This window comes from Rutilus rutilus (assembly GCF_951802725.1).
Source record: "Rutilus rutilus genome assembly, chromosome: 21".
In the NCBI taxonomy this organism is placed as follows: domain Eukaryota; kingdom Metazoa; phylum Chordata; class Actinopteri; order Cypriniformes; family Leuciscidae; genus Rutilus; species Rutilus rutilus.
The window spans coordinates 17,405,500-17,433,156 of NC_140226.1; the positions used below are offsets into that span (position 1 = coordinate 17,405,500).

The 27,657-nt window shown below is 37.9% G+C and overlaps 3 protein-coding genes across 4 annotated transcripts; all 3 read left to right on the top strand.

The window, feature by feature from the left end:
* The first annotated feature begins 871 nt into the window (after positions 1-871).
* msmb (microseminoprotein beta) lies at positions 872-2,653 on the top strand. The gene is made up of 4 exons (XM_084393363.1): positions 872-917; positions 1,166-1,286; positions 2,301-2,403; positions 2,513-2,653. The coding sequence occupies exons 1-4, from the start codon at positions 915-917 to the stop codon at positions 2,625-2,627; spliced, it is 342 nt and encodes a 113-aa protein (XP_084249489.1). The 5' UTR covers positions 872-914; the 3' UTR covers positions 2,628-2,653.
* Positions 2,654-6,791: 4,138 nt separating this feature from the next.
* Positions 6,792-10,155, top strand: LOC311280776 (uncharacterized protein). 2 transcript variants are annotated; one of them, XM_084393215.1, is made up of 5 exons: positions 6,792-6,884; positions 7,262-7,352; positions 7,811-7,913; positions 8,246-8,350; positions 8,503-10,155. In XM_084393215.1, the coding sequence occupies exons 1-5, from the start codon at positions 6,882-6,884 to the stop codon at positions 9,995-9,997; spliced, it is 1,797 nt and encodes a 598-aa protein (XP_084249341.1). In that variant the 5' UTR covers positions 6,792-6,881; the 3' UTR covers positions 9,998-10,155. The 2 variants fall into 2 exon arrangements, with proteins under 2 accessions (XP_084249341.1, XP_084249340.1); XM_084393214.1 differs by having other exon boundaries at positions 6,793-6,884; positions 8,500-10,155.
* Positions 10,156-24,176: 14,021 nt separating this feature from the next.
* On the top strand, positions 24,177-25,310 carry npy4r (neuropeptide Y receptor Y4; the record flags this gene model as incomplete). Its single annotated transcript, XM_084393222.1, has 1 exon — positions 24,177-25,310. One exon carries the CDS (start codon positions 24,177-24,179, stop codon positions 25,308-25,310), a length of 1,134 nt encoding a protein of 377 aa, XP_084249348.1.
* Positions 25,311-27,657: the final 2,347 nt, after the last annotated feature.

The following is a 27,657-nucleotide window of genomic DNA, read 5'->3' on the forward strand; positions in this document are numbered from 1 at the left end:
TTTTTTGCTGTTTTATTTAAATGTAACTTGACTTCTGTCTTATCATTTGAGGTACCCAGAGAATAGGCCTACTTACTGGAATAATAAAAGTTTACAGACTCACTAAACACTTTTATATATGCGTTTTTAATACACCAAACTAGCAGCATGACAAATGTCCAGTGTGTTGTATATTAGCTTATTATGACGGTTTCTATTTATACAGTTAGGTGTGATATATAAAGTAGCTTAGAATATACAGCACTGTTTGACTAGAGATGAAATGATTTAACTGTCCAGCATGTGTGATCTGGACTGAACTGACAAATTAAAGTGAACTAGAAGAGAATGCGATTTAATTTCAACATTTTGGTGCCAGGAATCATGCATGAAATATACCATTATTCATATACATTTTAAATATGATTTAAATGAAAGGTTTTTCTTCTGTTTTTTTTTTTTCATTATTTTAATACTTGCTTATATTTTAATATTTAATATGGTAATTACTTAAAGATAATAACAATGTTGCCTTGTTTAACTCAGTTCAGTCTGATCTGAAATTTGTACAATCAAAATGTAACTTATTTTAAAAAAGAACGAAATATTTGTAAGTGTATTGGCTGAACCCTGTATATTGATTCAGTAGAGGGAACAAAAGGCTCTTTATTCTTTATGCAGTTGTGATTAATGCGAACGCATACAAAATGAAGTGACATGATCAAACATAGGCTCAAAGTATTTATTAATTGCTCTAGAGAAATTACCTTTCCTTCCCATCATGAGGGAAAACCAGTTCCTATGTATGACAAACTTGTCATTTTTGATTTATCACAGCAATGGTATGATATAAAAAGGTGTGAGGTTTTCTATTCGGCCACTAACTGATCCCTCATCAGCACCTGCTTTGGCTGGATATTGCAAACATTTACAACATGGTACAGTATGATACAGCCTTTTAGAAATCTTTACTACAACCAAATAGCCTACTACTTTTAGTATCTCTGTCTTATTTTACAATCGGGGAGTGTCTGTAATTCATAATTACTCAAAAATTAACATTGGCATTTCATTGGTGGAACATTAATTTTAATATTCTCTTTTCATCTCTCTTTTTTTTTTTTTTTTTTTTTGCATCATGTCTTGACATGTTTAACTGTCCAGTAACTTCTCCACATCTTCTCAGGTGTGTTTGTTGAGAGTGTGCGTTCTCCTCTTCATGGTGGTCTACTGTAGTGCCGAGTGCTACATTCAGAAACCTCAAGTTGATTTGTTATCCCCCGAAGACATAATAAACCATATGCAAGGTGACTAAAGTGTTCAAAGCAGGGCGCGGGAAGATGTTTTGGGGTGCTGTTTTTTTTTTTTTTTTTTTTTTTTACTTTTGAATAAGAAACAATATCAAGTCTATAAAACTCGTCAAAACTCCGCGAATCACAACAAGCGTATCGGTGAGAACACTCGAAAACAGCATACAAACACCCGAACTTGACGGCACATCACTTTTTTGACATTATTGATAGGCCAACTGCTTTCAATCGTAAAGCAACGGATAAATTAAGCCTTTAAATAAAAGGGTTATTGGGCTGTTACCACTGTCATATTTATACAATAAAAGATCCGTAGTAGGCTACTAGTGCGCGAGTAGAGCGGCTGCGGAAGGTTTTTTTTTTTTTTTTTTTTTTATTCTTGCACACGCAATATGACATCACACTCTGCGCATATGTTTTAAAAAACATAATTTAAAGCCCATGTTGCAGGTTAGAGTACCTAGGAACTAGATTTAAATATAAACATATACTTATAAAATGCTATTTAGGCTTCTGGAGTCGTTTTTGTGAGAATTTTAATTAAGCAATTTGCATTCACACTCTCAACCAGTTCTTAGAAATATATAAATAGTCCAAACACTTTTTAAATAGCCCACTTAAAGTGTTTATTACAAATAAATTACTAAATGCTTAAAATGAATAAATGTAAATCCCGTTACAATCCTGTGAAAACACTTCCCGTGCCCCTGGTTCAAAGCCTTTTCTTTCTGACATATGTTTCTGCTATAAGTTATATTAAATATATAATTACTTTATATGTTTAACATTTAAACAATATTTGACTTGATTCATATTTTATTGTATAAAATATAAATGTATTTATAATTAATTTATACCAAAGGAGCATAGTGCCATCTTATAAGGATAAGCCACAGCTGTTAAAGAGGATAATGTTTGTAATCTCTCCATCTAATGTGTCCTGTTTTAAATAATGGTTGTCAATCAAATAACATTTGCATATAACTTTATTGTGCTGTGCTGTTTATTTAGGTTGTGTCGACTCAGAGGGAGTAGCTCATGACTTCGACTCTGAGTGGCAGAATGACTGTTACAACTGTCTCTGTACACAGTTTGGCATTAGATGCTGTAACAAGTAAGTTTTACAGTAGATGGCCATGATATTTAGTCCTTTCATAACCCTTCTGTTTTCAGTAATAATAGAAAGCTTATATACATGGTTTTGTGTGTGTGTGTGTGTGTAGGATCCCAACAGCAGTAGAACACCCTGATGAATGCGAGATGGTTGTTGACAGAACAACCTGCTCTTTCACCCTAGTACTTGTTTCAGACCACAGCAAACCATGCGAACTTGCCTAACACAACTGGAAGCAATTGCACATCTGTGGAATAGATCTCATATTGGGTGAAAAGCCTTACAAATAAAATAAAGGCTTAACTGTATAATCTGATATACAATAAAATGATTTATCTGGCTTTCTCTGGATTTGAATCTATTGTGTGCAGTATTGTTCACCGATTGTCTTTTCATGCAAATTTGCAAATATTATCTTCTCTTCTGGTTCTGAAGTGTCTCTAGCTTGAGTTCAGTAACATACCTGACTTTTTCCATTGGTTTTATGTTGTTTGTGCTCCATTCACTACAATGTATTTTTCATGCTTTACATAAATATTTAAACCTGTATTTACGACATAGAGAACATATGATGTATGCACGTTAAGCACATTACTGCATTTTCTGATTCTCTGTTCATTTAAAAGTGAATGCAAAGTTTTTCGCTTTGTTTTCATGTTTTGTAACAGCAAGGAGTTTGCATGTGAATTATTATTGTATGGCTACTGTCTTTAAAAAAAAACCCAGCTAAATAATAATAATTGGTTACACTTTATTTGAAGGTGTCTATGTTACACTGTAATTATACATTTAAGTACTGAGTAATATTAAGTAACGTAGGCTACTATAGGATTAGGGTTTGGTTTGGTTTAGTTGCATCTACTATGCATAATGGTTATTACTAACTACATGTAACATGAATGACACTGTAAAATAAAGTGTTACCTAATAATTTATAGCCTTACTTAATTGTTAACTTTTATTTGACTTAATGTAAATGAAAACATCAAGTTACAGGAATTTAAGTCTTTAATACACAACTAAACAAGGAATGGGAATTTTATCGTCATGAAATTAGTTGGGGTATAATTTTGTCATAATGGCATGCTGGAGTAAGATTTTCAATTTGAAGAGCAAGTTACAAACATTATTATGTTGATGTTTAAACTCATCCGACCACTACCACTAAATCATTAACTATTACTCAATAAAAAACAATATACAACATGTAACAGATAAAAAAAATATATATATATAGGCTATATATATATATATATTAGCATCATTGATATGTTATTATATTTTTTGTTAATATTTAAAAAAAATTATAATATTTTCTGTTTTCATTTTAGTTTAAGTTTTTGTATGTTGTGTGTTTTGTCATTTTTATTATTATTTGTTATTATTTGTTATTTTTTGTCTTATTTTTAAAATATATCTGTAGGTTTTTATTAAGTTTGGTAACATTATTTTTCTGGTTTCCTTTAGACATTACGTTGCACCTACATGTCAACTAACGCTCATTAGAGTTTTAGTAGGGTATTAGTGTGTTAACAGGTATAAAGCAGACAGTCTACTGTCTTGTTGAAAAACTGAATGAAATGATTATACAATAAAATTCTGTATTTGGATTTAAGTTTGTCCGTCTCAAATTTATATGTAAAAAAATACATAAAATGCTTTCATGAACAAATCATGATTCATCAGTACCTTTCATACAAAAATAATATTTTTACATTTACAAATAAAATGAAAAAGCAACTGAAAACATTATGTATGCAAAAAAAAATCACATAATATGAATGGCCTTATAAATGTGTTAGATAAAACTGTATTCATAGATTTTTGTTATAAGTCATCTATATATATATGTGTGTGTGTGTGTGTGTGCGTGTGCGTGTGCGTGTGTGCGTGTAAAGTTCTTATTCTTTCTTCAGCATTTTAATGGTTTTAATTACAGTGTGACTGAAACGTGTGTTAGATTCATTATGTGTTCTCAGAATCCCTAATCTGATTAAAGAGAACCACAAATACATGTGCACAGTTCTTCCAGTTTACTTTATTTAAAGATTCATATCAGTTATGAAAAATAATTTCTTCTGCAAACAGGTAACATATGACTATACAGACAAACACACCCACACCAGCATTGATGAAAAAAAACATTGGATGTCAACAGACCTTTGGTGGGAAGAGGGGAGATTCATTTTTCCCCATTTTACCACCAAAAAAAAAGCAGTAAAGTGATTGGATGTTCAAACCACATTTTCAACAGGAAAATGGGCAAAGTTTGTTTCGGCACAGCAGCTCTAGAAGAAAATAGTGTCATGGTCCAGCTTAAGTTTGTTCAGTGATGGTTCATTTCTGTTGTAAAAAAGTTATTAATTTAGTTCATTTATCTATACAACCGCTCTGGAGAAAACAGTGATGTCATCGTCCAGCTCAGTTCAGTTGTCCTATAATGGTGTCAATGCAGGCAAATCAATAATATTGTTGAATATTAAGTTAGAAGTGTGAATGAGATTTGAAAGCTAGAATCAATACATAATGGTCTCACCTGTTTATTCCACCATACAATATAAATATAAATTGATGTTCAATTATTGCAGGAAAAGACTGCAGAGAAAAGTCTTTTAAAAGTAAGTGCATATAGTCCTGAAGAGAAGTGTGTGTTGGTTTTTCATTGAATCGAATTTATTTGTTTCATTGCAGAGAACTGGATAATTTTACCTTTGAATGAAATGAATGGAAATGTAAAACTCCTCCAATGATGCTAATTGCTAAATGCTAATTGCTAATCATTATTGCTTTTATTTCTGTTAAATTAAACAACTTTTTTTATATAAACCGCATTTGACCTTAGCCTATAGCCATTTGTGTGCAAGCAGTGCATGGGTGAGGTCTTGTGTACCCAGGCCACCTCAACTCTACACCGTTCAAAGGAGAAGAAACTGGGCCGAACATACTGTTCAGAAGCGTGAAGAAGATTTGAGTTCAGTCAGAGGTTGTGACCTGTGCAAAGCAAAATAATTCTACACTGTAAAAAATTATTGTTGATTAAACTTAAAGCTGCAGTCCGTAGTTTTTCCTCTTTGTAGCCATCTCTGTTCAAAATCTGCAATTGCAGTTATTCACGGAATAATCAACTTTACGTGGGTTGTGCCTCTACTCACGAATCCAATGTTTTGAGGAGAATGCGGCTGCGGCTGTCAGTCACCGCGCCGGTGTGGATACTGCATTCGAATTTTCACTGGAAAATGTCATCTGAACAAGTAACATCCACTTTTGTTCTGACCAACTAAGGGGAAAAAAGCATTGCAGTAAACCAAACTGATGAAATCTAATGATCGCTTATCATGTCACGTCAAACTGTGCAAATTATACTTTGTTCTCAAATTGTTAATGTTAACAACATCAGCATTGCGTGACTACATATAATGCCCTTCCGATATTTTTCCTTGTTTTCGCATGGGCCCGGTTGCAGTCTCTTTTTTTTTGCATGTTTTTGCATTTTACAAAGGGTGAATCTCAGTTGTCACTGCTGATTGTCGTTTGAACCTTTCTGGATCCGCCATCAAACTGATAAGTTTAATTATAATTATATCAAGTGCTGTGAGAAACATCCAACATCCTCACACAATATAGCCTACTAGCCGAGACACATGTAAAGATGTGACGTAATGACGCAAAGACATGCTCGAATTTCCCGCGGAAATCCACCAGTACCACTGGAATTAAAAACATTATTACAAGCTTACCGTTTTGAATCGAGCTAAGGCAAGCAGATAGTTTCGAACACTGGCTGGTTATGTACTTGCTCAAAATGTTATTTTGGATAATTTTTAACCTAAAAAAAGTTACGGACTGCAGCTTTAAAAAAAAAAGTAAGTTACCTGGTTGCCTTAAAATTTTGAGGTCAGTGAAATTAAAAGTTATCTTTTCAGTTATCTGAACCAAATGAATTATAAGCTGATTTGAAAAAAGAACAAAATTTGTGATAACAAATCATTAAATTATTTTTACAATATAGTTACAATGAATTTTCTTCTAATTTGTTGATGGACGTTTGTAGATTCGTGCAGTGGATATTTTAGGTTTTTATCAAGTCATTTGTTTGTAAAGCCACCAAAAAAATGTATTAAACAATTTGCATTCACACTCTCAACCAGTTCTTAGAAATATTTATCCAAGATCAATTTGTATAATATCTACACTGACCCCACCAATGCAAATAATTTGGTTTTGGATAAGTGCTGTAACAATCGCAGATGCAAAGTAACTAAGTAGACCAATTGAACAGAAAATGGGGGTGGGGTTTACCCATTCATGCCAGCATACAGCTGCTGTTCACTGGTTGGAGGAAAAGACTGTACGCATGCTATATATATGTATGTGAATTTAGAGGTAGTGTTTATTGTAGCAGTTCAAGAGTTCCTAAAGTGCCTGTTGGTGTTTGATTGACCAGTCTTCTCGTATTGCTCACCACATCTCGCCACAACATGGTACTGTACAATTTTTATCCTAAACAGCAGGTTTATGGGGTCTCTTTAACAATATGCTGTTTTGGGGTCTCTTCTGGTACTGAATATTCTGTTTTTTTCTTTAATATGATACAATGTGATTTTCTGTTACATATAAGGAACCTATATGGGGGGGAAACAGTATTTCATTCATGAGTCTTATGTGCTGTATGTTTTAGATGTATTTGGTAGAGTTCACATATCTCCAGTTGTGCATTTGTTATTTAAAATGCAACTATATATTTTTAGATTGCCTTTATTATGTTGATTTTTGTATATACTTTGCAGCATATACTATATTTACATCAAATGTAATGTCAAATAAATCCATGTTAATCTCTATTTGTCCTCTCTTTCAGTTGAGACTGATTGTGTTGCTTACAGCAGTGGTCTGCGGTAATGCCTGCAGATTAGAAATGATAAACCCTCCAGAGACCACTGACAGCCCAGGTGATGTTACTACCTTGTCTATTGGGAAAAATGTAACTATGCTCACATTTTTGCAAACCGGTAAATATATGGTTGCAGGTACAAACTCTACGATTGACTAATTTATCGATCGATTGATTGATTCAGAAACGTCCTATTAAAGCCAGAGAGATGCCGCTGTGGTAGGAGGGCTTAAATGCCCATTGGGTTCAGAGACCCATCAATGGCTATTCCAGTAGTCTGAAGATTTGTGTGGCTTTTTATCCCTTTAAGCATTACATTCACTAATGATTGCAAACATTTCATCTGGACACTGTGATTTAGTAGCAGCAGGCCCGTATAAATGAATCCACAAATGTATGCACTGAAAGTACAAGTTTTCTCATGAGATCAAATTAAAAAGTATTTCTGTGTTTGTGTGTATTTATAATCCTGGATAGCTAAGTAATATTTGAGGTACATTTCTATAATTGATTCAGGTTGTACTGACTCTGGCGGAAATCTCCACGAATTTTACACTGATTGGGGGAACGAATATGAAATGTGTGTCTGTGCGGACTTTGGAATCATCTGTTGTGAACGGTACATTTGCACACATCTCATTTCCCTGTTCAATTTTTGTTTATTATAAAATAATTATATTGTGATGGTTGTGGAAATTTTGCTGTGATGCATGACTGTGTTCTTCAATTATCTTTTTCTTATTTGTTTTTTCTGTTTGCATAAAATGGCTTAAGTGCACGAAAGGCACTATATTAAATTATTATTATTTTAATATAGCCCACATCACTTTCACATTTATAGAGAAAATGTATTTCCAACTTTCTCTCAGAAATCAGGAAATTTGTTCTACTGAATATGACCAAAATTATGACACTCTATTATTCTTTCTTTATACTTTTTTTGTGCCGAAGTCTGGACATATCTGATTTCACCACCCCTGGAATAATTTATGATTACTTTGGAGCATTCACTGATGATGACCTTGGAGAGCCTGAAGACCATCACAAAATCCGGCAGTAAAGTCTTATTATGCCATTTTGAAAAGCAATGAAATGTATTGCATGTGTCGTTTTCAAGAAGCACTAGTGCTTTGTGTAATGGTTTGAGAAATGGCAATATGCAGACATATAACTTATAGATGACCGTGTCTATGTGTGTGTTTCAGCAGTGATGAAGAGAAAGTTCCGGATTCCTCAGACTCACGTGATGAAGAGAAAGTTCCGCATTCCTCAGACTCACGTGATGAAGAGAAAGTTCCGGATTCCTCAGACTCAAGTGATGAAGAGAAAGTTCCGGATTCCTCAGACTCAAGTGATGAAGAGAAAGTTCCGGATTCCTCAGACTCACGTGATGAAGAGAAAGTTCCGGATTCCTCAGACAAAGTTCCGCATTCCTCAGACTCACGTGATGAAGAGAAAGTTCTGGATTCCTCAGACTCAAGTGATGAAGAGAAAGTTCCGCATTCCTCAGACTCACGTGATGAAGAGAAAGTTCCGGATTCCTCAGACTCAAGTGATGAAGAGAAAGTTCCGGATTCCTCAGACTCACGTGATGAAGAGAAAGTTCCGCATTCCTCAGACTCACGTGATGAAGAGAAAGTTCCGGATTCCTCAGACTCAAGTGATGAAGAGAAAGTTCCGGATTCCTCAGACTCACGTGATGAAGAGAAAGTTCCGGATTCCTCAGACAAAGTTCCGGATTCCTCAGACTCAAGTGATGAAGAGAAAGTTCCGGATTCCTCAGACTCAAGTGATGAAGAGAAAGTTCCGGATTCCTCAGACTCACGTGATGAAGAGAAAGTTCCGGATTCCTCAGACAAAGTTCCGCATTCCTCAGACAAAGTTCCGCATTCCTCAGACTCACGTGATGAAGAGAAAGTTCTGGATTCCTCAGACTCAAGTGATGAAGAGAAAGTTCCGGATTCCTCAGACTCACGTGATGAAGAGAAAGTTCCGGATTCCTCAGACAAAGTTCCGGATTCCTCAGACTCACATGATGAAGAGAAAGTTCCGGATTCCTCAGACTCAAGTGATGAAGAGAAAGTTCCGGATTCCTCAGACTCACGTGATGAAGAGAAAGTTCCGGATTCCTCAGACAAAGTTCCGGATTCCTCAGACTCACATGATGAAGAGAAAGTTCCGGATTCCTCAGACTCAAGTGATGAAGAGAAAGTTCCGGATTCCTCAGACTCACGTGATGAAGAGAAAGTTCCGGATTCCTCAGACAAAGTTCCAGATTCCTCAGACTCACATGATGAAGAGAAAGTTCCGGATTCCTCAGACTTAAGTGATGAAGAGAAAGTTCCGGATTCCTCAGACTCACGTGATGAAGAGAAAGTTCCGGATTCCTCAGACAAAGTTCCGGATTCCTCAGACTCAAGTGATGAAGAGAAAGTTCCGGATTCCTCAGACTCAAGTGATGAAGAGAAAGTTCCGGATTCCTCAGACTCACGTGATGAAGAGAAAGTTCCGGATTCCTCAGACAAAGTTCCGGATTCCTCAGACTCAAGTGATGAAGAGAAAGTTCCGGATTCCTCAGACTCAAGTGATGAAGAGAAAGTTCCGGATTCCTCAGACTCACGTGATGAAGAGAAAGTTCCGGCTTCCTCAGACTCACATGAAGTCGTTTCTGACTCACCTGAAGTCGTTTCTGACTCAACTTAAGTAATTTCTGATGACTTTAAAGAATCAGCTGACGACAGTGAATAATCCAAACATCCTGAACAGCAAAAATACTTAGATGTATTTAATACAAAGCTTTAACCTGTTGAATGAGCTGATATATAAATGAGTCTTAATAAAATAAACATACCTGAGCATTCATTTGTGGTTGTTGAGCATTTATGAAAACAGTGTTAGACCAGAACAGTATAGCAGTATACTGCAAAGATACAGAAGTAGTGGCCTAATGTTCAGCGAGGTCGCAGGTTTGATTCTCAATCCCCGCAGCAGGGCCATGCACAGGGGGGTGGCCCGGTGGCTAGAGCCACTGCCCTTCTGCCCTCATCAGCTGAGGTGCCCCTCTCGCCCCCCTCCCTAACCCTCCAGAGCAGTGGTTCCCAATTCCAGTCCTCGTGACCCACTGCTCTGCACATTTTGTAGGTCTCTCTTATCTGACACACTCAGTTCAGTTCATGGAGTCTCTCCTAATGAGCTGATGATCTGGTTCAGGTGTGTTAAATAAGGGAGACATACAAAATGTGCAGAGCAGTGGGTCACGAGGACAGGAATTGGGAACCACTGCTCCAGAGGATTCCCATAAAAACGCTCCGCTAAAGATCCACTGATTCTGCTAATCCGCTCCATGTTTTCCTGCTCGCTCCGCAGCATCACTCACGGACAAGAATGTGCCCGCTCTCTGACGACAGTTTCAGAATAGAATGTCGTCCCATTGACAGGTCGATTACAAATTACAATCCACATTACAGACAGTGGTTGATCCACGAAATTAGTATTTTGGTCATTTGTTTTTGTATTTGTATTTCTGTCTTTATGTTTTGCTCCTGTTCTTCAAATAGTGCTAACAACTTACTTAAGCAAAATATCCGTGTTCTTGGAAGAAAATTAGAATTCTTGTTCAATCAAATTATTTTACCTGATCTAATCGAATATAAATAACACTAATAAATAAATAAAACACTAATAAATAAATAACATTTTCTGGTGTCGGCAGATTTTGTAGACAAAAAAAAAACAATGCCTTCACAAAATTAGAAGAAGACAGAGTGAGAAAGAGTAGGCTATATAAAGAGAATATTTAACAGACAGTTTTTCACACTTTAACTCCTGTAAATATATTTCCCATTATAATCAATTGTCTTAGTTGATACTAGTATCTATGTATAACATTCGTCATAGTTCTAATATTTTAAGACCATATTAACATTATACATAATACAAAGTTAATATACTATAAATTATCTAAATGAGTTCTAATCTAAATGAATAGTACCTTAGTATAGTAGGTTACAAGGTGGCTAAAGGCACACCCTAAGAAACATTTGCTTTTCACTACTCCCATGGTGTATGATTGCAGAAAAGTAAATGTTTGAAAATTGATGAGCAACAGGTTTTGTGTGAAAATAAATCATAAAGGTGGTTTGTTAGTTTAAAAATGTATGAGGTGGCAAGGAGGTACACACGGGGTAAAACCAGCACGGTACAAAAGACACACAGTATTGATACAAATACTTTAGCTAAATTAAAATGTTTTTAATAATGCATAAGTTGATACTCGATCAAGTCAAGGATCAGCCAAATTTCCAAGTCCAACATCAAAAGCGTTTATGAAAAAAAGTGCTGATTTTGTGCCATCGAGTGCAAAGAGAATTAAGTTAAATGTGCATTTTACCCCCGTGTGACAACTGTTGTAACCTACTATCATTTCAATTTATACTGTAACTGTAACTGTATAATATTAAATTAAATGTCTAATACTTCCATTTAAGATGAGGCAGCTCATAGAGTGCAGGAGAGCCCACTGAGCATCAGCCAAATCAGCCAGTTAAACTGGCTGACAGTAAGTAAATATGCTAGAGTGCGGTAAGAAAGACAGACATTTAATTATTTAATTGGAAGAATAATTATAACAACATAAATTGATTTAGCACTAAATCCTAATTGTAATCTAATTGCCCACGATTATAAAAAAGTTGTTATTAATTCTCTATATTAAGATGATACTGCCTCAGAGTCAAACTCCTTATAGTGTCCCCTTTTTTGGTTTAAGCCACTGCCCCTCAAAATGTCTGTGCACGGCCCTGCCCCGCAGTAGGACTGAAAAGGTTGGACTGTAGTTGATGGTTTATAGCTATAGCCTTCCTCAATGGGCTGTCGTCAGAACACACTGGATTTGATCCGTTCCATGAAAAGGAGGTGTATTTGTTGTCAATCTTTGGCTGTACACAACACAGCAGTACACAGGCTTTACATGGTTATATAAGTGTGTGTAGATGTGTATGGTCTACAAAGGGAAAGGAATACAGATATATTAACAAATATGTCTTGGGTATTATTATACAAACATTACTTCCATAAACAGAAATTCAAGTTCAATTTTAGAATAAAATAAAGGAATCAATGAGCAACAAAATTATTATGCGACACTGCCACTTAGTGGTCAGAAACGGCAAGACATTCAAACCGAAACTGAAGCAACTGCATAAATCATAAACATTGATTCGCGTACATAAACTTGAAATAGCAAGCGTTTCAGCTGTTAATGTGATGATCACACATACATACATACAAATCAAACACTGGTTGCAATATATCTACGAATTCCAAGTATTATTGAACATAATCGGAACATTCGCGTGTGCCCAACGGTGCGCGATAAACGGCTTTAACACTGATAAATAGGGTAGAGTGGAGGAAAACGCCCCCCTTAAGGAAAATGTGACATTACAGTGAAACAAAACATAAATGTGACTAGAATTGCCATCCCGGTTTTGAGTGACTATGGCAGGAGTTATTCACCAAATATTAAAATTGCTCAGCCTTCATAATTAATTAGTATTTTCACTGAAAATATTTTTGTACAAAGGGGGCGTTTTGCCCCAGCGGTGGGGTAAAACGCCCCCCAAGGTGGGGTAAAATGCCCCCTTTCTTACCAACCAGTTTGCTTCATAGATCAACAGCAAAATTAACAGACAATAGTTTTTAATCTCTAAAGGTAAAAGGCAAGTAATGTATCAACATGTATATATATTAATATTTATTTCAGCAATGTTCAAAATAGGCAAAATTAACTACCTTCCATCAGTGAGCTAACTGTGCTAGCAAGCTAGCTAGTTAATGCTCACTTGAGGTATTTTTTTCATGTTTTGTTCAAATATTTTGATTTTACCACCTAGTTATACTGCATTAAGTGTAAAACAAAGGATTTGATAGACAGAAATATTTTATTATAGTAATTATGAGGGGGGGGGGGGGGGGGGGGGGCGTTTTACCCCTCAGCGTAGGGGGCGTTTTACCCCACAAGCTATGAGTTTTAAAAAAAAAAGTTTAATTTTTAAAATATAATTATATTCCTTATAAATAATATATGATCTCAAACTACAGACTTCACTATTCATCTATCATACATCACTGCGATATCCTGCAGAACAATATTCTCTTAAACACTTATTTACTAATATCTGAAAATTATAGCATTTACCATATAAACCTCTTCTCTTCAAATGTGTCGCTGGTGTCAGCTTATCCATAGAGATTTGTATATCCCCGTTATCAACGTAGTGCATAGCAACAGTAAAAATGTATCTTGACTACTTTTAGTGGTTATTTTGGGAAAAACAGGTGGGGGGCGTTTTACCCCAGGGGGGCGTTTTCCCCCACTCTACCCTACTCATCATCGCTTAGTGGCAGGATGTGACATTGTATTCTACTCCTTAACCAGCATTTATCATTTACTTGGTAAACAGTCAACTTACAGTTGGTTATTGACGTAGGGTCTACACATTGCACACACTGTCCTGCTCCCACCGCTCGGCTGTTGATGACTGTCAATAAGTAGCATATGCGCAGTTGCGCACAGAACTCTGCCTTTTCTTGGGCAGGTAACGACCAAAGGGGCCAGAAACTGAAGCTTCCCCAGGGGCCGCCATTGATTAGCAGACATCACCTGCTGTTAGCATTCCTTTGACTCCCATTCATTTTGGCGTCACTTTGACAGGGAATAACTTCACATCTGAGGCGTTTAAAGACTCCATTTGTCCATTATTTATTCCTAAAGAAACACGAAAATGTATTAAAGGCTCCATTACCTTGTATCTTACGTTATGGCCCCGTAGAAGCAGTTTTTGTAAAAATAGGCTAACAATTGCATCATAACCACACGACTCTCTGTCGCACAATAGAGAAATTACCGTATAGACGGGAGGAGAAGCTCGCGGGCAATCGGGGGGATGTGGAGGCAAAATGACAAAATAATTAATCAGAATACTTAGCAAACGTTTCTCCTGCTCCTAGCTCATGGACACCTCCTACTCACGATCTCCGTCTCTGCAAGTTTAGGAAGGGAATGATTCAGATTTCTCTTGGCACAGCTACTAGAAGACAGACAGGTTGCTCACGTCACATCTACGTCGTCAAGCTCAGTTTGAATCTGCGCAATACGCTCAGCCATCAGGAAGTGAGTGCTTCTAATTGACTTCACTTTTCTCCGTTGAATCCAATGGGGTCGCTGTGTCCATTTCTTTTACTGTCTATGGTAATGACTGAGGCCTTGAGCAAGGCACCTAACCCCCAATTGTTCCCCAGGCACCGCAGTGAATGGCTTCCCACTACTCCGGGTGTGTGTGTCCATGGTTTGCAGTTACTCACTGCTCCTAATGTGTGTGCACTAACTTGGATGGGTTAAATGCAGAGGACAAATTTGGGGTATGGGTTCCCATACCTGGCCTTCACTTCGCTATTTTTCATATGTTCAATATTACTATGTTCAATATGTTTACAACAGGTTTAGTGGAAAAGTCATTTTTTAGAAACATTAATATAAACATTAACAATAAGTTCTATTTTTTTATGTGAAGTCACCCAAAAGCAATTGATTTCTTTGCATTTTCCACCAGATCTACATTTACATTGAATCATTTAGAAGACACTTTTATACAAAACTACTTACAAATGAGGAGAGCAATAGAAGCAATCAAACCAACAATAGGGCAACAATATGCAAGTGTCGTGACCAGTCCTAGTTATTCCAGCACAGTACACACGTAGCAAGGTTGTTGTTGTTGTTGTTGTTGTTGTTTAAATATATATAGAATAATAAGTTTTAGTGTTAATGGGTCATGTGTTGCCGGAAAAAGATGCCTCTTCAGCAGTTTCATAAAAATGGCTCAGCAGCTCGGGTAAAGGTGGGCAGGTCATTCCACCAGCTTAACAGCCAAGGTAGAGGCCTGTGAAAGTGATTTTGTACCTCGTTGGGATGGTACCACAGGGTGCAGTTCACTTGCAGAACACAAGCTTCTGGATGGCATGTATAGGTCTGAAAAAGAGTTTAGGTATAAGGGTGCAAAGCCAGTGGTTGTTCTGTAGGCAAACATCAGTGCCTTGAATTTGATACGTGCAGCAATTGGAAACCAGTGCGAGTTTATGAGGAGAGGTGTGACATGCAGAGCGCTCTCTTCAGCTCATTAAAGGGATAGTTCACCCAAAAATGAAAATTCTGTCAGTATTCACTCACCCTCATGTTGTTCCAACCCCATAAGACTTTCGTTCATCTTCGGAACACAAATTAGGATATTTTTGATGAAATCTAGGAGCTAGCTCACTCCTCCATAGGTTTCTAAGGTCGAACTTACAGGCCCAGAAACATACAACACAGAAGCGCTGCGCTGTTACACTACGTGAATTCATTCAGTCCCACACAGACGAAAATGGATAGTTGAATAAAAGTCTTAATTTTGTTTCTTTTTTTGCGCACAAAAAGTATTCTCGTCGCTTGATAAACTTATGGTTGAGCAACTGTAGTCACTTGTTGTAACTTTTCTGGACCGGCAAGTTTCGATCCCTTAGAAGCCTATGGAGGAGTGATCCAGCTCTCAGATTTCATCAAAAATATCTTAATTTGTGTTCCGAAGATGAACAAAAGTCTTACGGGGTTGGAACAACATGAGGGTGAGTAATTACTGACAGAATTTTCATTTTTAGGTGAACTATCCCTTTAAAGACCACTCTTGCTGCAGCATTCTGGATCAGTTGCAGAGATGGCCATGCTGGAAGGCCTGCCAATAGAGCCTTACAATAGTCCAGTCCGGATAGAACAAGAGCTTGGACAAGGAGTTGTGTAGCATGCTTCGATAGGAAGGGCCTGATCTTCCTAATGTTGTATAAGGCAAATCTGCAGGACCGAGCAGTTCTAGCATTGTGGTCTGTGAAGTTCAACTGATCATCAATCACAACTCCAAGGTTTCTGGATGCCCTGGATGGAGTTATGGTTGACGAACCTAGCTGAATGGAGAAGTTGTGATGAAGTGTTGGGCTGGCCGAGACCACAGACAATTCTGTCTTCGCAAGGTTTAGTTGAAGGAGGTGGTCCTTCATCCAGCAAGAAATGTCTGTTACTGAGATGCGAGCATCTACCTGGTTGGAAGGAGAGTTAGAGTTGTGTGTCATCAGCATAGCAGTGATAGAAAAAAACATGTTTCTGAATGACAGATCCTATTGATGACATGTAGATGGAGAAGAGAAGTGGTCAAAGCACTGAGCCCTGAGGCACCCCAGTTAGATGTTGCGACTTAGACACCTCACCCCTCCTTGACACTCTGAAGGACCTACCTGAGAAGAAAGACTTGAACCATTGGAGTGCTGTTCCTGAGATGCCCTTCGTCTTGAGGATTGACAGGACAGGAGGTTAATCTGGTGGTTAACTATGTCGAAGGGCCTGTTTACACCTGGTCACTTCATGCATATTTACTGATCAAATCGCTATCTGATTTATCAAAAAGATTCCAATTAAACCTGGTCACTTAAATGTGTTTTTGCAAAACAGATATAAATCCAATCTTCTGTTCCCGCACTATATGCAGATTTAATGGAGTTCAAGTCACCGAAAGCAACAGATATCAGCTGCATTTTACTGATCATCAGCGCAATAGGAGAGAACGGACACAGTACTGGTAATATCATTTCGTTTCTTTCCTTTAATGAAGATGATTGTGTGTTAAGCGTCTGCGACTTACTTTCACTTTAATTTGTGATAGTTTGCACGTGCTGGCTGGCTTGACGAATAGATGCCCATCTGTGGTGATGTGTGCTGCAGTAGCGCCGTCACATCTGGCTATAACATGATAGCCTATAACACGCTCTCACACGTTTACATAATGTGGTTTCAACAAGTAGATGCATTTACACTTTACAGTTTCGTCTGGAATGCAGCCCAGACCACCTGATGAAGTGGTTTGAGCGATCGGCTTTAAATCTGTCTCAAATGCGTTTCGGAGGGCATTTACACCTGGTCTTTCCACATAGGGATAGCTATCCAATCATAGAAACGCATGAAGTGGCCAGGTGTAAACAGCCAGCAGACAGATCCAGCAAGATGAGTAGGCTACTGAGGGTGTGGAAGCTGCTCTTGCCAGTCTCAGGAAATTGCAAGACAATGATCATGTGCGTTTAGTGCCAACACCCGACCAGTAGGCTATAATTAATTGATTAAAGAATACCTTCTTTCTCGTTTATTTCTGGCATAATATTCGATCAATATTCTGTTTCTCGTGACTTTTCCCTCTGTAAAATTAGGCATTGGCAACAGGTAATGACATTGATAGCTACTCATCATTTCAAGGTAATGTCATTGCTAAATTGGACTAATTTGAACGTTCAGCCTAAAAGTGTGTTGTTTTAATAAGAGGAATTTAAAGCTTCATGTCGGGAAATAAATGCAAGTACGTGTGTCAGAAAAACTGCAGTCTTGCATTATTACCCACCCTGTTTTGATGTAAAGTAAATGGAGTCGAGGAGTCGAGACAGTAAACTCGAACAGGAGAGTGAATTTGGTTGGAGTCGGGAGTCGGATTGGACTCCAAAAAACCTGGAATCGAACACCTCTAGGCTCGGGTATTCAGAGCATTCGCAACTTATTCGCAACTTATCGGGTATGCAGAGCATTCGAAACGTACAAATTATGCAGAGCGTCTACACTACAAAAGCAATCCGGTCAAATGTGTTTTCGACTACCTCTGGAAGAGGTCGAAAGTTGACAAGCTCAAAAAGTTTTAGACCCCGTTTAAACTTGTATTTAGCGTAGTCCACTTGTAATCCAATCGACCAAATCGTAGTGTAGCCATAGTGCATACCCGAGCCTAGAGGTGTTGGATTCCAGGTTTTTTGGAGTCGAATCCGACTCCCGACTCCAACCAAACTCTCCTGTTCGAGTTTACTGTCTTGACTCCTCGACTCCATTTACTTTACATCAAAACAGGGTGGGTAATAATGCAAGATTGCAGTCATAATACTGGGTGTAAACAGGGCCTTAAAGGTAGATCCCACCATCCCTTCACAGCGCTCCCCAAAGCACCTCCTCAAAAACACATGAACAGAGTCTGCAAAGCGTCATGAGAGACTACGTTAAATGCCTCAAAGCACATAACATTACAATAATAATGTTCCATGTTACACATGACTGCTGTGGATTCATTTCAGCGTTGATAGTGTTGCCATTGAAACGCATAAATTCGAGTCTGAGGACATGAATAGTTCTAAAACGAGGTTGCCATCTTGTCTTAATTACGGTTCCGACATTTCGTTATTGATTGCTATCAGGATGTGAAGAGAGTTTCAACCAGTATAACCAAAAGTGTTTATGAAAAATAGCCTTCCCTACCTTTAAATGTACCGTGGGCCAATGAGCATACATTTGTATGTGCTAGTGTATTTTTGAGGAAAATATGTGTTAAAGGGTCTCCAAAAGAACCTGATGCAGTACATGGTTCATGTCACACGTGGGCAGTAAACACAGTGCATTCGCATAGGGTTAAGCTTACAGTGTGAAGCCCAGCAGAATAGTTACTACAGAGGCGGCACATTGCAAGGATGTGGGCTCAGAAGAAGCCCAGAGAGAGAGAGAGAGAGAGAGAGAGAGAGAGAGAGAGAGAGAGAGAGAGATGAACGTTGAGGTAGAACACCTGGAGTTGACTGAATCAGAGTGTTTATTCCCCCGACTGCCTGACAGCAATCTGCTGTAGAAGACAGGTGAGTTCTATGCTATATACACAGAAAAATGCATGTTTCTACATTATATAGCTATTCAGTAATAATAAATGATCATTTGAATACAATAATTTAAACGTGTAACTGTTTATTTTATAAATCCTTGTTTCAAAGATGGAAAACAGAGACATTTATGAATGTATCAGGCTCACAGTTTAATTAATCTGTAGAGCGTCTTCGTGTGTTTTAAGTTTGATTGTCTGTGAATAGAGGACACAATGATTTTAAGCCTCTGTGGATGCTTTTGTCTCTTTAAGTTGGAAAGGTTGTATTCTATTTAGTATATTATATCTGATCAGTTTCACTTCCATGTTGGAGACATTGATATTGCAGCCCACATCAGCCATACATGCACGTGCAAACATAGTTGTTCGGAATAGGTTGTGAAAAGCTTGAAGTAACCCACAGTCCTCTATTGGACATGTTGACATAGACTGCAGCTCTTTGGTGTTGCCATGAAGTGAGGACACACAGGCAATTTTCTCCCTTGCACACATAAATGCACACACACCTCCTCAGATCATGTTTGTGCAGGCGGGCAGTATGGCGACAGAATTTAGTGATTTTTAAAAGCTTTATTTGGATCATATCTGATTCAGACTGAAAAGCTATGTCTCAGGGTCAAATGTTTTACCTTTATATGGATGTTCTGCTTCTGATAAGTCACTTCACACGAATGGGATATATGACCACAATGCAATGTGTTATGTGTGAGAGGATTTTCTGAAGGAAATTTACAATTGCCCTTGACCAAAAGGAGTTCAGAGGTCAGCACAACAGCATCTGTGATTGTTTTGAAAATGAAAATCATGTCCTAAGTATTTAAGTAAATAACTAAAAGTTTAAACCACATCAGGCACCAGGCTTTAATATCATCTACATAATCTACAGCTCAGGTCTTGTATTATGGTCAGTATATCAGTGTGAGTGCAAATGTGAATATGTTACAGTTTGGTCAGTGTGACATGTAAAACTGCCTAAGGGAAAATCCACACCTGTAGGATAAGAATAGAGATGATGTGAGATTGGGATGATTATGAAAGGGAGAGAAAATAATGAAACTGACAGAGAGAAAGTGCTAGAGGATAATGTGATCTTCTCACCCTCCGAGTCCTATCACAGGTGAAGAATAACATTTGATGATATAAAAGAAAAGGATATCATATCAGCTGTAAGTCAGGGTAGCGACCACTCTTCCTCCTTTCCTCTTCATCACACGAAACACATGTGCACGTGTTACAGGCACTTTTATGCCACAGCGAGTGACTTTAATTCAACCTAACAGATTTCAACTTTTTTTAAAACACATTAAAATGACCTGAAAACTGTTTTAGGCCTTCGTAGTTTATTTTTGGTAGACCCGGAATTTCAAACTTAAACCAAAAAAATCCATTATAACATATTTCATTTCAAAAACTGATAATCTAACCAAAGAGTGAAATATTCACTCAATAATCAAAGCACTTCAATGTTTACTGCATGAAATGACTATCAACCAAGGTAAACATTGCATAATATTTTTAGAGCATTATTTCCAATCTGTAATTTAACCAGATTATGCTAAAAGTGTGAAATTATTATTTAACTGTTTGTCTGGAAACACCCAGACATTTGACCATAACAAATTGATTTTCGTCATATCTTGTTTCTTTGTTTGCCAAGTTGCAGATATGTTTGACGATGAGAGAATTCTAATATTATAATATAATTAAATGAAGCACAATTACAACAGGAAGTCCAAAATTATCTCATTATGTCTATCCTCTGATTGAGAGAGCGAGATAGAGAGACCAACAAAGAGAGATAAAGACAGAGCCACAACTACAGCCAAGCATGAAAATGTAATTTGTTGCGCAAATAAAGGATGGTTATGCTCATTGTTTCATAGTCAAAAGCTAAGAATGCCTCTCTACCTTAGACTAACCTATTCTGAGTTCAGCTGGCATATAGTGAGCAAAGCTAATGGCTCTTTCACATGATTTACAACAGGGCTTCGCAATCAGTCTCTCCACATAATGATTTCACGCAAATTGTAGTGATCAACTGCTTTCATCAGTTACTCACCCATATGTGGTGGAATACTAAAGAAGAATGCTGATGCTGCTCTTTTCAGTATAATGAATAATGACTTCAATTTCATTCTTTAGTTTTATAAAAAAGAAATGATGGTGATTTTTCCCCGATTTGGAGCTTGACAACATATGGTTATCATTCCTTTTTATTGTATGGAAAAGAGCAGTGTAAACATCCTGCCTAATGCTGCCTCAACATGCTGCTGAAATTACCGTAATTATGAATTATCATAAAAAAGATCACTTTGATAGATGAGTTTCCAAGTTGGGACTGGCCGTAACTTTATCATTGCTGCAGTGATCGATATGTTTTAACTGTTTTTCCCACAACAAGCCAGCAGCCATATCACCCTGTAGCCCAGTGGTTCCCAATCCTGGTCCTGGGGACCCACAGCTCTGCACATTTTATATGTCTCCTTTATCTGACACACCCACTTCAGTTCAGAGCTCTTTCCTAACGAGATGATGATCTGAATCAGGTGTGTTAAATGAGGGAGACATACAAACTGTGCAGAGCTGTGGGTCCCCAGGACCAGGATTGGGAACCACTGCTGTAGCCCAAGACTGGTTGCCCACTGAATCTAACCAGGGTTGAGCCTGGTTAGTATCTGGATGGGAGACCTCCTGGGGAAAACTAGGTTACTGCTGGAAGAGGTGTTAGTGAGGCCAGCAGAGGGTGCTCACCCAGTGGTCTGTGTGTGTCCTTATGCCCCAGTATAGTGATGGGGACACTATACTGTCAAAAAGCACCGTCTTCCGGATGAGATGTTAAACTGAGTTTCTGACTCTCTGTGGTCAATTTTTAGGGGTTAAATGCCAAATTTGCCCATTGGCCATTGGTCTCTTTCCATCTTCATGGCCTCCTAATATATAATGATTGGCTTCATTACTCTGTCTCCACTCCACCAATAAGTGTGTGTGTGGTGTTCGTTCTGGTGCAATATGGCTGCCGTCGCATCATCAGGTGGATGCTGCACATTGGTGGTGGTTGAGGAGATTCCCCCTTCCGTAAAGCGCTATATAAATGTTACTAATTATTATTATTATTATTATTATTATTATTATCTATATTGCTTTCTCTTGCCGTTACAGTCATGTATATTTACATATATATATATACAGTGCTATGCATAAGTGAATACACCCATGCTAAAGTTGACTAAAAAGAGGAATAAAAAATCATATTTTGGAAATTGAACTTAATGCCTTAATTTAAAAAATTAGGAAAAATCCAACCTTTAAGGACACCAATTTTCTTTGTGAATGAATAATGTATCGTAAATAAATAAATGTTCTTCCTTAAAATACATGGTGCATAAGTGAGTACACCCCTATGTTAAATTCCCATAGAGGCAGGCAGATTTTTATTTTTAAGTATTTTTTTTTATTTTTTTTTAGGATACTATGCATCCTGATAAAGTTCCCTTGGCCTTTGGAATTAAAATAGCCCCACATCATCACATAGCCTTCACCATACCCAGAGATTGGCATGGTTTTATTTCAGTTAGCCTAAAAGCTAGTTTGATTTGCATTGAGAGATGATCTTATGGAAAGTACCCCATGCCAATCTCTAGGTATGGTGAAGGCTATGTGATGATGTGGGGCTATTTTAATTCCAAAGGCCAAGGGAACTTTATCAGGATGCATAGTATCCTAAAAAAAAAATTTTTTAAATACTTAAAAATAAAAATCTGCCTGCCTCTATGGGAATTTAACATAGGGGTGTACTCACTTATGCACCATGTATTTTAAGGAAGAACATTTATTTATTTACGATACATTATTCATTCACAAAGAAAATTGGTGTCCTTAAAGGTTGGATTTTTCCTAATTTTTTAAATTAAGGCATTAAGTTCAATTTCCAAAATATGATTTTTTATTCCTCTTTTTAGTCAACTTTAGCATGGGTGTATTCACTTATGCATTGCACTGTATATATATATATATATATATATATAACCATTTGATGGATATTGTATTTTACACAGCAAAAATATCATTTATTTGACCGAAATTCCGGAATCGTCAACAAGCTGTCTACTAGATAGCACTTTGTGCAATGTGGGCAATGTTTATACAGTTGCCAACGAATGGGACACTACATTTTATTCAATATCTGCTGGATTTAATATTGACTAAATATATTCTATAATTTATATAAGATTTCCCCAAGAAATAGGCAAGAGTAAACCTTCTGTCCCCTGTGATTCCTTTTCTCTCTGACAGCAAAGCACTAAGTTGGCGCGACAAACTGATTCCACTGAAGTGAGTTAATGATAGATTTTTCATTTTTAGGTTAACTATCCCTTTAAGAATTTAGATTGTTGATCGATGGAATGTGAGACGCTTTTCAGACACTGCTAAGAGTAAATCAAGAACAGTGGCTTCAGTGAGATAAATGTGTGTTAGTGTGTGTGTATTCAGAGCATCTATAGATTCTCCATAGAACACTATGACACTATGAGACCCGTCTGCAAGCCTGGCAACCCAAGAAACACACAAATAAAACATTACAGTCTCCAAGACACTCTGTGGATACTTTGCTGAAATGGTCTGATTGTGTTCTTATATTATGAGCAATTGCAGGTCCCGGATCAATGGCCACCCCCAAAGGAACATCTATAATTGGATGCACTGCAAATCCCTCAGCAGGGTCACAGTATCACTCCTCCCACACACTTCTCCTTTATCTCTTTCCCATTATGTCCAACTACAGAAAAAGTCAAATAACAAAGAGTTTGTCCTTTTTTTTTTTTATCTAAGGTGTCAACCCAGCTCTCTCTCTTAACCCATAGATATAAAGGTCTCAGAAGAACTGATAATAGCGCTCTGTAAGAGTCACTGTTTGGGATTAAGTCAAATTCTTGTCTTAAAATCACCTTTAACATTCTTTCACTTTATGTCCTCATTATTTCTAAAATAACCACTATAGTCTCTATAGTATCACAGCAGCTGAAATGCATGTTGAGTGCCCTAGGGGAGTGCACATCTAATTTAGATGCTCCTTTTTGTTATTTTCAGACTCCCAAGATGGCGCTATCCTGAGGTGGCCAATGCCGTCGGCTCTCTTTGACATGCCGTGGTGGCAGGCGCTCTTAAACTCCACCCTCACCCTCAATCAAAGCAACAGTAGTTTGTTCCTGCTTGACGTCCCCTGCTGGCAATCAAGTGCCATGACTCTTACACTCGTGTTATGCTACTGCCTGGTGCTTATTTTGGGCTTGCTTGGTAACATCCTCCTCATTTGCATTATTATGCACCAGCGGGACCCTCCTAACGTCACTAGCATCCTCATTGCCAACCTTTCGGTTTCTGACATCCTGGTGAATGTGTTCTGCCTTCCCTTCACTGTGGTTTACACTCTTATGGATCACTGGATCTTCGGTGGGCTGCTATGTCGCCTAATGCCATTTGTGCAGTGTGTGTCGGTGACGGTTTCAGTTCTGTCTCTGGTTTTGATTGCACTTGAAAGGCACCAGCTCATACTGCATCCATCTGGCTGGAAGCCGAGCGTCCCACAGGCGTACATAGCCGTCTTGATTGTGTGGCTGTTGGCCTGCGTAACATCATTACCTTTCCTGGCATTCCACATGCTCAGCAGCGAGCCATACAGTCTGCTTCCAGCGCCGCTTAGCCAGCTACAGGCGTGTCTGGAAGTCTGGCCTTCTCAGCAGCACAAACTAGTCTACACCACCAGCCTGTTACTATTCCAGTACTGCATCCCGCTGCTCCTCATTCTTCTCTGCTACCTTCGCATTTTCCTGCGGCTGCGTCGCAGACAACGCATGCTGGAGCGCCAGTGCAGCCGCAATCGAGAAGACGAACACAGGCGTGTGATGCACAGCAAACGCATAAATGTTATGCTTGCCACTTTGGTGGTTGCATTTGCTGTGTGCTGGCTGCCATTAAATGCCTTTAATGTGGTGGCGGACTGGCACCAGGAGGCGCTGCCTGTGTGTTACCACAATCTGCTGTTTTCACTCTGTCATCTGCTGGCCATGAGTTCCACCTGCATCAACCCCATCATCTATGGCTTCCTCAACAGCAACTTCCGCAAGGATGTGTCCTCCGTGGTGCTACACTGCCATTTTCAGCCAATCGAAGACAGCTATGAACACTTTCCAATGTCCACCATGAACACTGATGTGTCACGGACATCTTTTAGACTCAGAAACAATTCTGTGTAATTGGGCTTATTGCTTAATTCATCTGGACATCAAAACCAGTATTTAGCTTAGATCAACGTTGACTTCCACTCCAGTGACAGATGCCAGCCCCATATATATATATATATATATGGTGGAAATAAAAGTACATAAATGTATTGAAAATGTATTTACGTTAACTTGTTCTACGATTGAATGGTGTGGATTCTGATTGGTCCAAGGAAGGAAGTCGTGACTAGAACCCATTTGATTTATTAGGATTGAATCATTCTAATCCTTCTTGTAACATTGAGGTATATTATGCACACTGATTATGTTTTAAATTTGCAAAAGCATTTTACTCTGCTAAAACTGGTGGACTATATAAGGAAAAGGCAGCAGAAGGTTTGTGAGCTATGTAGCTTTTTTTTTCACTCAAACACAATGAAAGCTATAAGGAATGAATTAGGCGAAGGCAACACTTGCATTTAAAACATTATCTCTTCTTCCTTGAGGCACAGAGCTAAGATTGGAGGTACTGCCAGTGTACAAATGCCTGGAAATTGCAGCTAGCTAAGCCCTAATGCTAGCCCTAATGTCTAGCATGATACAAGCTAAAACCCACAATAAATCTGAATATACCTGTCAGCTTATATTGTCAGGCTGCAGCCTAAAAGGGGAAAACCGGCAATATCCACTGGACAAACAAAACTGTGCTGGAGTTTTTAATTTTTCTGAGGCTTATTTTTGTGACTCATCCTTTCAAACGAGTGCACACACACACACACACACAACCAGCAGAAAGATACATTGTCTGAAATGTTCTATCAAATATGTAGTTTTCAGAAACTATTAATTAATATTATACAATGTTTAAACTCAAAAAGAGCATTAAATAAAATTGCGAAAGAGACGTAAATGTCACCTTCATATGTGTGCTTGCGAAATACACTAAATGAATATTTGTTCAGATTGTTGATCCGGTGTCAGGCCCTATAACTCATCTGTCTGTCACATAAAGACATGATTGATGAGATTAATAATTTTGTATGATAAAGGGGCTCTGGTACAATACATCAATTTATTTTAAAGTGCATTCCCAATAGAAAAAGCATCCACATTTCAAGATTACACCCATTTCATGATTTAGTAATGCAGTTATACTGTAATCATCTAAGACTGAGTGCTTGTATCCTTGCCAGGCAGAACATATTTGTCAGTCCCTGGGAAAAGGTTTGCCTTATCTGTAATAGTTGGAATCAAACAGAACAAATCCCTTATTCCCTTATACCCCCATACTTTATTTATATACCATACTGTTCTGATTGACAGAATTCCATTATAAAATCTAAAATATATAACCATGTGTAAGCATGCTCGGTCGCAGTGATTTTGCCGGATCAACATCTTTTGTTGATCCTGGAACAACAATCCTGTCCAAAAACATAGGTCTAACCCTATCCCTACCCATAAACCAAACCCTACCCAGAACTTATCCTAAAATCAGAGGGAAATGATGAATAACACTGATGTAGAAGCACCTAACCCTGGTTGTAAGCCTAAACTTGATTGAGGCTACATTAAACCTATCCCTTAAATCTGATTGGTTGATTGGAACGTTGTTCCAGGATCACCGAGGATGTTTTATTAGGTGAAATCACGTTCACCAAGCAGGACTCATATTTGAATGCATTCAGCAGCAAGATTGTAACTGCTCAAACTTCTCTAGACAGAAGACTTCTCTTAATGCCTGAATTGAATGTGACTGTGTCTTATTCTAGTGTTATATATTTTCAGGTTTTGTGAAACATTATAAACGTTTACTGTTCTGTATCTGTGTAATGTTGTCATATCCATGGGTGGAACATCAATAAATCTCTTTTATGGGCAATTGAGTTGATACCAAATGTTGTAAAAGAGAAAAGCTGAGATTTAGAGGGAGAAGTAAAGAGAGAAGAGACGATAGATGAGTTTAATATGAATTTTCCTGGAATGGTACTGTTGGCTCATGCTATAAGGTTCTCAATTGTGCATCTGTTTGCCTGTATTTCTTCACTACACTTAAAATTGTTTTGATGTTGTTTAGTTTTTGTAAATGTGATAGAAAGACAGCACACAAATTGCATAAAATGATTGGTTGTTGCAATGAATTTTGAAGTTTATATTAGATCTGATGTCATGCATGCTTACATGTTCACTCCCCTGCTCCTAATATGTCTGCACTAACTTGGATGGGTTAAATGCAGAGGACATATTCCTAAGTATGGGTTTCCATACTTTGCCTTTACGTCACTTTGCTTTCACTTTCATTTTCTAATGACCAGGAATTATACTTTTTTTTTTTAGTACAGATATGTGTCTCAGGCATGTTAATCTGTGCACATGTTGC

Coding starts and splice junctions, on each gene's coding strand:
- msmb (XM_084393363.1), top strand. Junction 1,287..2,300: donor CATAATAAACCATATGCAAG/GTGACTAAAGTG, acceptor CTGTTTATTTAG/GTTGTGTCGACTCAGAGGGA. Junction 2,404..2,512: donor GGCATTAGATGCTGTAACAA/GTAAGTTTTACA, acceptor GTGTGTGTGTAG/GATCCCAACAGCAGTAGAAC.
- LOC311280776 (XM_084393214.1), top strand. Junction 7,914..8,245: donor GGAATCATCTGTTGTGAACG/GTACATTTGCAC, acceptor TTTGTGCCGAAG/TCTGGACATATCTGATTTCA. Junction 8,351..8,499: donor GACCATCACAAAATCCGGCA/GTAAAGTCTTAT, acceptor TGTGTGTTTCAG/CAGTGATGAAGAGAAAGTTC.